Raw genomic sequence first — 12,526 nt, 5'->3', positions numbered from 1 at the left:
AATAGTGTCCTTATTTATTTGATTTCAGAGTAAAAATAAAAAAGTTATTTTACAGGTATTCAGGTTTAAAAAAAATCGATGCCTAGTTAAATTAAGGTAACAAATATAAAGATGTTTTCAACTTTTCCAGCTTACATGATTTTTCAATACAGCATATAAATTAGTTTATTTTTTACTCTTTTTTCCAATAAAAGAAAATTTAAAAATTTGTTCCTATTCATAACTTTAATATTCACTACAGTTATATATTTATGTGCAAAGACTATGGATAATACGTAAAAAATTCAACAGTAGGAATAAAACTAATCAGCAATATTTGCCTAGAAATTCAGCTATAAAAGTTTTGTTTCAGACACAACTTTTTATCAGACAATAAACATAACTTTTATCACCCAAGTGTATGCATTCCTATCCAATAGAAAAAGAAAATAAAAGATAAAAAAGAAACAAAAAATTTAGAATAAGTCAGGGTGCTAAGATAACAACCAATATCAATTGTTAAGAAACTACAAACTTACATGTTACATAAAAATTTAAAAGAATACCTCTTTTCTTATAAAATCAATTACAAACTTAAATTTTTTTACTTATTTTTGCAGAAACTGATAAATAAAGTTTTTAAATGCACTTTATATCTTGCATATGGTTTACGTTTAGTGCTATTTGCTATCGTATGCCATATTCATTTGCTTCTATTACATTACTTTATTCTCCTAGCTAGTTTCAAGATACCAGAATGGAAGAGTGAAATTTTTTTTTAATAGATTATAATAATGTAAAGGAATAGTAAAGTGCTTATAATATTGCAAAACTGAACCAGGAACTGGAAGCTTTAATAGCTGAAAATAATTAATCTAAACACTAGATACAATTAAAAACATGGATGGAAGACAAAAAACACAAGAAATATATATTTATAAGAAAGGTCTAAATAAATTAAAATGTTTCTACCAAAAAGTTTTTTAACTTAAATTTTTTGAGCTACGTTAATTATGAGAATAAAGTAGAACATTGAAGCGAATTTCAAAAGAGAAAAAAAAGTTATCCAAATCGAAAAAAATTCTATTTAAGTTAAATATAAAATAGAATTGCAAAAAAAATTTCCTTACCACTTTTATGAAATTACAATCTTAATTTTTATATTTTTAACTAAAAATACAGTTTTTCCAAAATTAAATTTTTCTGCATTTTAAAACATATAGGAAAATCACGTTACCGCAAAAAATTTCAGTTTACACACATTTTTAGTGAACGTGAAGTTGAATAAGTGAAAAAGCCAATTACTTGGGTAAAATTTTAATGTTGAATGAATTTTTAGGAAAATAATAGTTTTTAAAAACATTGACTCAATTCTATGTACAAAAAATTTCGAAGTATTTTGAAGTGTCTCTTACTAAATTTAAAAATAAGTTTTTCGTTTAAAAAAATATCACATATGAGCATAATATATTTACATTAATATAACATTCCATGCAATTAGTCATGACTAAAAGCATGGAAAGTTAGTTTTAAGAACAAAATTGAGGAAGTATGTACTTATATTCTGAAGACATGAAGACATAATGGCACTAAATCACTTATAATGATTATAAGAATACTTCAAAGTGAAAATTTTAAAAATATTTTGTCCTTAATAGAATAAGTAAAACATTAAAAAGATATTTTTTTTATACAAAATACAGGTAGCAAAAATTTTAAAAGGATAATGACCTATACATTAATCTAAAATACATTTTTTAATTTTCAGGAAGGGAAGATTATGTAACACTTCAGCTTGAGAAAAAACATATAAAAGTATACTGAAGTTTAAATAAAATTTCATGAAATTAAACTATTAAATTTTCAAATTAAATTATAAATTAAAAAGAATTTTAATAAATAATAATTAAAGTTCATTCAAATAAAAAGGGTGAAAATAGTAAAAGCTACTTTTTCTTCATATATGTTATGTTCCAATTATCAAATAATTTTTAAGCAGCAAGGCTTAAGAAAAAAAAAACACTTTGACATTTTAGTTTGATAAAGGAAACTTTAAAGCTGCGCAAATTGACGAAAAATTACTAATCAGATGATATTAGATTTATTTTTTAATAACATTTTGACTAGATTAACATCAATTTAAACAATAACAATAGAATTTAAATATACATAAGAGTAACAAAAACTGCAGATCAATGTGAAAAAACTTCTTTAGGAAGATGCATTTAATAGAATAAAATAAAACTGTATTTTCTTATGATTAAATAAATCTATCAATGAAACATATTAAATCAAAATTTACATGTCAACTAATCTGGCCCTTTTTAATTTTGTAAAACATATGATAAAATATTTTAATTACTAAATTTATAAACAATAAAAGCAAATACATTTGGTGCACACATCTATAAATAGGATAATCACTTAGTAAATAAGGTGGTTTAGGTAAATATCTAATATTTCTATAAGCAGATAATTGCATACATTACTTCTAACATACACTATCAATATTGAATACAGAAAAATATAATTACTGTTTAAAATTAATTTTCAAAACTTAAATCACAGACTTCAAAATTTGCCTCTTCAGTCTTTATAATAGTTGGATTATATGTGACGGACTCAAGGCTTTTAGATTTAAATCTATCAGTTAATGTTTTGGGAAAGGGAGATGTCCACCTTTCTTCACTACTTTCATAATCGGCTTCAGAAGGCGAATCCATTGTATTGATAGCAACATCTGCTACATCAACAGTTGACGTAACAAATGATTGCTCTCCAACAACAGCATTTGGATCTAATGAAGATAGACTACAAGGAGAAGTAGCTCTGTCTTCTCTTCTAGGGACAGCAACTCTCACACTGGAACGACGATGCTGATTTTGAACTAAGACAATTTCATGTTCTGTTAAACTTAGACGAGTTGTCCTATATTCATCGTCATCATCTATTTCAAGAACACTTTCTTGACTCCCAGTATACTGCAATGAAAACAAAATTAGACAAACAACTTCAATCATACATTAATAAGCCATTTAATTTTTAACTGCAATTTGATAAACTGTCTGATTTAACCCATTTTATTACACAGGCAAGGGGAAAACAAGATCTAAACACAAAAATGGCATTAGCAAAGAAAATAAATAGCACAAGCAAAAGAATTCATAACTTTTTTCGTTTAATAAAAAGAAAGATTTCATTTAGCAACAACCTTTACACAAGGGACACCTTTAAAGAACTACCATATGTTTATGCTAATCTTTTCCATAGGATTTACATGGGAGATAATATCTTAGAAATGATTTCTGAATTCCTGGTATGAATTATTTTCAGGGTAAACTGTTTTCACTTTTCCCACTCAAACTTACAATGGATTTTCTTGCTAAATATAGTTTAAAATGTTGTTGATTTTATATATGTTGACAAAAATGTAGCATTTTTATTTACATACAAAAAACTACAAGAATTAATAAAACACAAATCAGAGATATGTGAAGACAAAGTTAAAAAGTAATTAGATGTCACTGAAATGAATTTAGGCTGTAGAACAAAAACTATTCTGATGTAATAAGAATTCTTCTGACATAGAGCTTTTGCTCTTAAAAGTAATGAGAAGAACTGTATTATGAAACTATTGATATTGCTATGAATCAGAAGAAGAAAATTTGTTTAAAAAATAAGAGCCAAGAATAACTGATTTTTATATGTATAAGTCAAATTATAATAAATAGTAGGCAAGTGGAATTTATATCTTCTTATTTTTAGTCTTACATTTTTGTTGTTTGATATTGTTTCCAATTAATTCATTTTAAAATTTTTGAACAATAAATTTGATGATAGCTCAGAATAATGTGAATAGTGGCTACAACTTAACATCACTTATAAAAGGAACAGTACATTCCTAAAAGGTATATATATATATATATATAATGACCCAACATCTAGAAAAATCAATAAAGCAACGCAATCCNACATATATAAATTTATAAAAACAATTTAATATTATGCAAGTAAGTCCGAAAAATTTCTTTCTACAGATTTACACACTGATGTGAAAATGAGTTCAAAAATTGCCTGTTGGATACTTCTTTATTCATTTTTTTAAAAGGCAAAGAAACAAAACACAAAAACGATAATAATTGCGTCATATTTTTCTATTTGTTTCCAACAAAATTTTTTGATGAATAGAAACATATGGTAAAGAATAAAGGATTTAATACCATAATGAAAAAAAAAAGAATTAGTTTTTTAAAACCATTAGAAAATTCAATTTAGAAAGAGCAACAAACTTTATTTTGACTACTTCTATAGTGATATGAGTAAATAGTTCAAATATTTCACTAGCTTTATTATAAAAAAATCAAAACTTTAAGTTGTTGAAGTAATTTGTAAAAACTTGTGAGCCACATTGAATCAAATTCGTTTATTGCTGTTTAGATGGTTGGGTATTGAAAAATAATTAAAAGGGTTAAATTAATGTGAATGATTAAAAATTACAAATTTAAAAAAGAAAGCATGGCGCGTGATGAAAATTAGTGGTAGTCCAGGATGGTCAAGAATTACTAAATAAAATGTGATCAAGAAAACATACCTTAGCCTAGATAAAATCACCTGTAAAAAATAATCCTTAGATGCACAAATGAAGGAGTCCAAATCGTGAAGATGTAAGGCACTAAATTTCATTTAAAATTCTTTAACTTTTAAACACAGCATCATCTTTTTTCAAGAGAAGTGGAAACCGTTGGTTGGTGGGCAGTCGTTAACTCAGTATCACAGAAATTAAATATACTAGGCAATCGGTATCACAGAAATTAGTGATCTTTTCGCAAATTGGAGTGGGAGGCGGGGTGCACCAAAACTTCCGTCAACCCCTGGTGGTTTGAAAACAAATGGATGACAAATTTTTACAAAAAAGGAGCAAGAATGATCGGTAAGTTCTGTCCACGTAAAATGGCGTGTGTCGTCATTCACATCTCCCAAGGTTTAAATCGTATTTTTTTGTAGAGCAAGAATTGGAGTGGGAGGCGGGGTGCACCAAAACTTCCGTCAACCCCTGGTGGTTTGAAAACAAATGGATGACAAATTTTTACAAAAAAGGAGCAAGAATGATCGGTAAGTTCTGTCCACGTAAAATGGCGTGTGTCGTCATTCACATCTCCCAAGGTTTAAATCGTATTTTTTTTGTAGAGCACGATAAAAAATTAAAAAAAACTGGAATTTTTCTTTGTAAAACTTTAAAAATTAAGAGTCAGTTAGAACTTTACGGGAATATAAAGATGAGCATGGCTGTCGTAGCAACGTCGTTCGAAAAGAACATGTTGAAGATGTAGTTGGGTTATGAGGAAGCCAACGCTTAAAGCTTAAAAAATGGCAGTGAAGAAACACATCAATGGTGATGATGACGCCATGTTAAATTTTATCCCTGACCTCAGGTGAGGGGGGAGATGGAAAAAAATGCTCCTCGCGGGGACCGTAACTTTGCACTCAACTGAACTCGAATGCTAATGAGCGTCTTTCGCTCCTCATATTTATAGAAATGCTTGAAAGTTAAAGTACAATGACCTAATTTCTGAAAGTTTAGTTGTTACTGAAATTAAAGTGAAAGTGTTTCTCTCCCTAAAACTCAGCTATGGTTAAGAGCACTCGTAGCCTTCACGTGGAGATCACAGATACCACGCCAGGTGTTCTTCCAAGAAAAAGGGTGAGAATGGAATTTCCGGGGAGAGTGTCCCAATTGCACTAAGGCTTTAAGGGGCGATGTAAGAATTGGATCAGGATTTACTAAATTAGCCTGTGACTCGATGTCACAATGTAGTACTAATTAAACTTGGATTTGAATGTTGCACGAGTGAGTTCTTTATTTTGAATATGGCTCAAAATTCTTGTTTTAGAAAATGAACATAGCTCAAAATGTACATTTAAGAAAATTTACTCAGCTCAAAATATATATTTAAGAAATAGACACAGCACAAAATGCACCTATTCAATGCTAAACTGAAATTTTAACAAATGAATTTGGAATTTGGCTTATTTTTCTAGGCACTAAAACTAGTCATTAGGGAGCAAATTTGAATTCATTACAAAAGGTAATTCCAACAAAAGTAAACCAAAATGTCAATATTTCAAACTTCAGCAAATTCTACATATTTTATAAAGCTTTAAAGCCTAAAATGTATATTTCAATGTTATGTAAATTGTTTTCTATTTAATTTATACCTACATTTTCAACCAAAAACTCATGTTTAAATTTTTAACATGTGAAATTGAAGCCTTAATTAAGTAATTCATTTACATATTTAATATATTTCAGAATTTTATCTATATTTTTAGAAGCATAATAATACAATAATGTGATAAATTTTTCTTTGATAAATATAATTTTGGCGATTGAACAATTAAAATTGGGCAATTCTTATTATCTCTGCAACACAAATTAAACAAAAGCTAATATTTTGTAAGAACTAAGCAATATTATTTAAAATATTTTCTGATCCTTTTAGTATTAGTAACATTAAGTTACAAGACCAGGACAATTTTTTTCCAACTTACAATAAAAAAAAAAAACTGGTTTTCTAGACGTAACATTTTGCATTATGAGTGTAGCATACTTTCATTTTTATGTCTGTAACGAATCAAGATTTTAAATTTAAAAGAAAGTTAATGCTGTAAATGACACTAATAGACATAAATATAATATAAAAGTAGAATAGGCCAAAGCCTTTTAACTGTTTCTGTTTGAATGTTTATGTTTGCCTCATAAGTAAGGTGATCTCCAAAGCAAGGAAAGAGGTTTAATAATTTTTATTATATAACAAGCACTATTTTGTGTATGTCTCAGAAAAGGAAAATTACTTCACACCTTTTATAGCCAGTTTTTCAGAGCAAAGGTGGTGCTTTATAGTGCTAATATTTACATTTTGGCTTTAAGCTGGATTAAAAGTTAACTAAATTAGTTAACAGTTAAATAAAAAATTTGACAAGTTGTTCATTAAAGCAGAAAGCAGTGGCAAACTGGGGGAAAAGTGTACTGGGTATAAAGCTTGGCCAGTATTTCATAATTCTTGCCCTCTGCATACATAATTACAATTAAACTAAATTAATGTATCACATTTAATTAAATTTACCGGGTTTAATTAACTAAATTATATTTAACTAAATAGCAACCAAATTTTAAGAGTTCTGTGCTGGATGACAATACAAGTTTCAATTTTTCTTCAGTCCCTGCAAGCATACTTCATTGTCATTCTATATCCAAAAGAATTTATCACCAATAAAATTGCATTCAATTTTTGACTAGCAAGAGTACCTTAATTTAAACTGGATCTTTATGTGGAATGATAATATAAGTTTTAATAGTTTCCTGATTGCTACAAGTAGAACTATTTTATGGTAAAAAAGAATTTGATCAAATAAAATTCCAATTACTTTCCGACTAACTAGACTGATCAACCTCAACTAGAGCTCTGTGAAGAATGACAACTAAAAATAAGTTTAAATGATTTCTTGGTCACTTTAAGCAGAATTTTCACCAAAGAGAATCAATGAAAGTTTTGACCTCATTTGAATATCTAAAAGTTTCAAACGGAGTTGAGAATAAATGTAGATTATAGTAATCATTAATTATCATAGAGTCTTTAAATATTCATCACTTAAATTCATTACAGCAATCATTAATCGATTATAGTAATCAATTACTTGTGTTTGTGATTAAAGCTCTTCATAATTTTGATTACAATTGTTACTGTGATAAGTAATAAAAATATACGGTTACATGTAATCATGATTACATGTTACCCTAATTATAAATGTTCAAAATACATGTAATGAGTAAATACATGAGCAAAATATATAAGTAAATTTGACTGTATACAGTATGTATTATTAAACACTATTGATTGTCGAATGTATGATAGATACATTATGTACATTTTACTTAGAATCACTTATGTACATTAAATGTACATACATAGTATTACATACAATGTAAACATGTATGAACATACATGCATTGCATGTTGCTACAATTTCCATATGAAATTTGTATACAATATATATGGTTATACATTCAGTTGCATACAATATATATCTGCACATACATTGAATGTACATGTTTAATGTACACACATATATAAAGATAATATACATGCATTCTTCCCCTATGTATAATCTTTGCTCTAGATAGACCATTGGTGTAAGAATTGAAAACATAAATAATATCAAACATTCTCTATATAGACTGAATTTGGAAAATGGGTCAAGGCTAAATTTATATCAGTTCATGAGATTTTATTGAACAGGTTAATAAAGAACCTTCTGAAAATTCTGGAAAAGTTTCAATAAAAACTTTTATGGTCGTCCAGGGAAGGCTTAGCAATAAAAAAAATAATAATAATGAATTTAAAAAACATTAGCTAGACCTATCACAGATTGAAGGGGAAAACTTTTCTGATTTTTTTTCTTTAATAATATTCATTACAGCATTGTAAGTAAATTCTTTGGCAATAACAAAAATAAAAGCAGTACTTATTTCATATTCACTCACAAACTTGGTCACAAATTGAATTTCTTACTTTATAAATTTTAATGTAATAATGTCTTAAATAAAAGATGTTAACAAAATATATTTGTAAAAAAATATGCCAGTTAAATTTCTTCTTGATTATCAAATATATTCATAAAATCATTAAGACTATTTTTTCCTAGTTATATGTCATTTTCCATTTGTAATCTTTTATTTAATTGTGGTTTCCATTTTGCAAGAACGAATCCATAATTTAAAATCATAGTGTTACTTCCATAACACCAAATATTACATTTGTAACAAATTTAGGTTTCTCATAATTATTACAAGTCACAATATTTAAAACTTGAATGTTCTTGAAATATCATAATCTTCTTCTGATAAAACATTAAAAGCTTTTAAATTTTTATATAATTCATGGAAATACGTAAATTAATTGCTTACATTAATTGCTTCAATTTTGACATTTGTGTGTTATTTCCATAATAGTAATTTCTTAAAAAATTTTCTTAATTCATGAAAATCAAAAACTTGGAACAAGTGCAGAGGAAACCAGATGTAAACCCGAGAAATGATATTGCCTTAATAGTGGAATTGCCAAATGTAACTTTTCATATGATTTCATTGAGTTACAAAATAAAAGAAAATTAGAGCCAGTTTCATTGAGAATTTTTATTTTCCCAAAATTTTTTTTGAAGCTTGAAAGATTATTACCAAGAAATATAAATATCTCTCAGATGTGAAAAAAGTCTTTCCTCTATTGTGCCATGGATTTTATAAATATTTTGCCCACAGAAAAATAAATTTAAAAATAAGTTTCAAATGGCTTTTACAAACTATAAAAATAGTTGATGAAAATGTAATGTATGACAATATTTTAATATGTTTTTGACCACCATTGCATATTATATTTGAAAAAAGTGCATCTGTATAAATATTCTTCTGATCTCTAAATGATAAAATAGCATTTAAAGACTATAATTTCTGCGAGTATTTATGCACATTTACTACTATTATAAATTTATAAGAGCTGTGGCAAACCTGTTATTAAGATATTATTTGAAATTAATCTCTTCACCTAAATTAGGCATCATTTAACACCTTTCAGATGTTTCTAATCACAACAGAGTAAAATAGATGGTCTTTCATGGTTACAACTTCTAATAACTTTGGAAACTTACAATTTTAAATAAGATAACAATCAATACAGATTTAAAATTACATTTAAATTTAATTATACGTTCAATTTTAGTTCCTTATTTTGCAGTTATAAAATGATATATAGAAAATGAAGAAATGGATTTAAAAAGTTTGTAACATAAGCTACCCTACAATAATAGAAGAGACACTTTCAGTTTTTGACATTTTTTTAAATTTCTCAAAAAATACTTAAAGGATTATTTTGTAACTTTAGTAATGTTTAATTCATGCGATTTTTCATACTTAGAAATAAAATTTAAAGGTTTCAGAGGTTTGAGCGGCCTACTATAAATTATGAAAGAAAACATGTATTTTTGAACACCTTATGCCAGAAAATCAAGCAATAAGCTTGATACTTGTGTCTTGAGCTTGTATCTTGTATCGATAACTTTAGTTGCTATTTTTAATAACTGCATAAAGTTTCGTAAACTTAGAGTAAATATTTATGAAGAAATTGACATTTTTATAAAAATTAATTTTTTCGCCTTAAGTGTTTTTGTTATAACCTTACAGATATTTTTAGATTAATTTAAGATTAATTACAAAGTTTGCAATCAAATTTAAAAAAAAAACTGCACAAGTTATGAGTATTTAAGCTAGTTCTTTTACACAGCACATCTACTGAAAAAGTTTTAAAAAGTTTTTTAATAATTTTGTAGTAAATCGTATTTGGCAACTTAAAAAAATTTGATTTGAATATCTTAAAAATTTAAAAAGTTTTAGGCTATTTTCTTAGTAGTTTTAGTACTTTTCAAAAGAAAGCTCAAAATGATCAGCGGTTTTTACAAAGAAATTTTCTTGAGAAATTTGAAAAAAATCTCAAAAACTGAAAGTGTCTCTTCTATTATTGTTGGGTAGTATACATTAACATTCCTATAATAGAACTGTAGAAAAATTTTATTTCCAAGATTTATGCCATCATAATAATAACAACGAAAATAAAGATATCTATAGAGTATTATTTTCATACCTTTTAAATATACTACGCATTTTTAAAAAAATATTAAAAGAAATAAATACAAATCATAGCCCAAATAAAAAAAGAATTTCAGCCATATTGTCAATGTTAAAAAGCTAAAGGAACAGAAAGGTGAGGAAAAAGACTCTAAATAGAATTAATTAAAAAAAACTTGCAGAATCAAGAAAAAAAGTTTTTTTTTGTATCAAAACGAAAGACAGAAGTGTTTTTTTCCTTCTAAAATGGGAGTGGTTCTCTTGTGTTCAGCGACTCAAACTATTAGGCATTCTCCACAGTTTCAGAAAAAAAATTTCCTGGTGGTAGGAAGAGTAATATATTAACAAATTAGAATTAATAGACTTTTGTTTCCTGCCAAACACAAGTAATTTAAACAGATACATATAAAGTTGTACAAAGGAATGCTTATGTACTTAAGGTTCAATAAGTTATTTTGAAAAATTCTGTTTGTTTAAAAAAAATTCTGTTTTAATTCACTATCGCTGAAAAAAATAATCCACAACAGCGCAGCCATAAATAGTAGGAGTCTCCAACTAATAATGTTTTTTGTGTGCATGTGTCTGTGTGTTTTTTGTAAGATACTTTTTTATGAATTACAAAATTGTGATCATGTGATGAAGAATTACAAGTGTTAAAAACTTTTTTGATTTTTTCCTGGGAACTGCAAACCCCAAATATGCCTCTGAAATTAAGGAAAGAATGGACTAAAGTTGTTCTTTCATTGCCACATTGTATGATCTTCATTTCGAAGGAAAACCACCACTACAATTTTTCTCTCTTAGAATATGGAATGCTTCCCTTTCTTTTTCACTTTGTTAAACACAGTACAGATAAAAAAAGTACATATTTGTGCTTCAATTATTCTACAGAATTGAAATTGACGTTTAAAATTTTTTAAACGATATTCGGGAAAAAATGCATAGTCAGTGTCGAAAGATCCCAAATGTAAAACATTGGTTGAGAAGTAATTGTACAGTTTTTATTGCAGAAATGCGTTTTTTAATGAAAGAAATTTTGGCACGTTAAATCACAAAAGAACAAAAAAGACAATGTTCATGATTTAATTGATCATAATTACACTGGACAAGATACAAGATGCTCTGATGGCTACAAAACCAAAGACATTCGTAGATTGCGATGGCATAGTGGCAGACCAAAAAACATCTATGAAACAAATCCATAAACTCTTTAATAAAATTTAAAGAAGTGAAGGAAAAGAAAACAATGGAGAGAAACAGTAATAGGGAAAATTCTCAAATAACTTTACAAAATACAAAAATTGGAGAGACACCAGCCTTCTTTGAATACCAGGAAAAATGTTAGGAAATTTTTTTAAGAAGTGAATCAAAAATTAAACTTATGGAATACTGTGAGAAGAGCAAGCAGACTTTTGTAGTTAAATCAGGATGATTTAACACATTTTAAACTCAGAAATATTCTTGAGCAAAGGTTAAAATTTAATGCATGTTTATGCATAAATTTCAGTTTACAAAATATCATAAGAACATACAAATATAATAAAGGGTAAGTATGATAGCAGTCAAGAGTGTGTCAAAATTAATGGACAGTAAACTGATTTCTTTTTGGTATAAACTGGGGTGAAACAAGCATACATTTTAACAGGATTTTTGTTTATTTTAGTAATTGACTGGATTACGGAAAAACCTTAAAAGATAAAAAAAAAGAGAATCAGATGGAATTTCAACACAATTCTTAAAGATCTTGATTTTGCTGATGACACTGTACATTTTGCATCCTAACATTAAGACCTTCCGTTTAAAACACTTTAAATAAACTATCAAAGAGTGTAGGTTTATCTTTAAACAACAACAAAAAAAAAACTAAAACAA

At 27.0% G+C, this 12,526-nt stretch overlaps 1 protein-coding gene across 1 annotated transcript in view; it reads right to left on the bottom strand.

The window, feature by feature from the left end:
• Positions 1-2,067: 2,067 nt before the first annotated feature.
• The window catches only part of LOC107443352 (E3 ubiquitin-protein ligase goliath), a 47,549-nt gene continuing 37,090 nt past the window's right edge, over positions 2,068-12,526 (bottom strand). Inside the window, exon 7 of the mRNA XM_016057197.3 lies at positions 2,068-2,960. Within this exon, the coding sequence (XP_015912683.1) occupies positions 2,523-2,960 (438 nt within the window). The 3' untranslated portion in view covers positions 2,068-2,522. The remainder of the gene's footprint in view (positions 2,961-12,526) is intronic.

Source organism: Parasteatoda tepidariorum, chromosome X2, assembly GCF_043381705.1.
Source record: "Parasteatoda tepidariorum isolate YZ-2023 chromosome X2, CAS_Ptep_4.0, whole genome shotgun sequence".
Lineage (NCBI taxonomy): Eukaryota > Metazoa > Arthropoda > Arachnida > Araneae > Theridiidae > Parasteatoda > Parasteatoda tepidariorum.
Note: the sequence above shows the minus strand (reverse complement) of the source record. Positions and strands in the feature narration are given on the sequence as shown.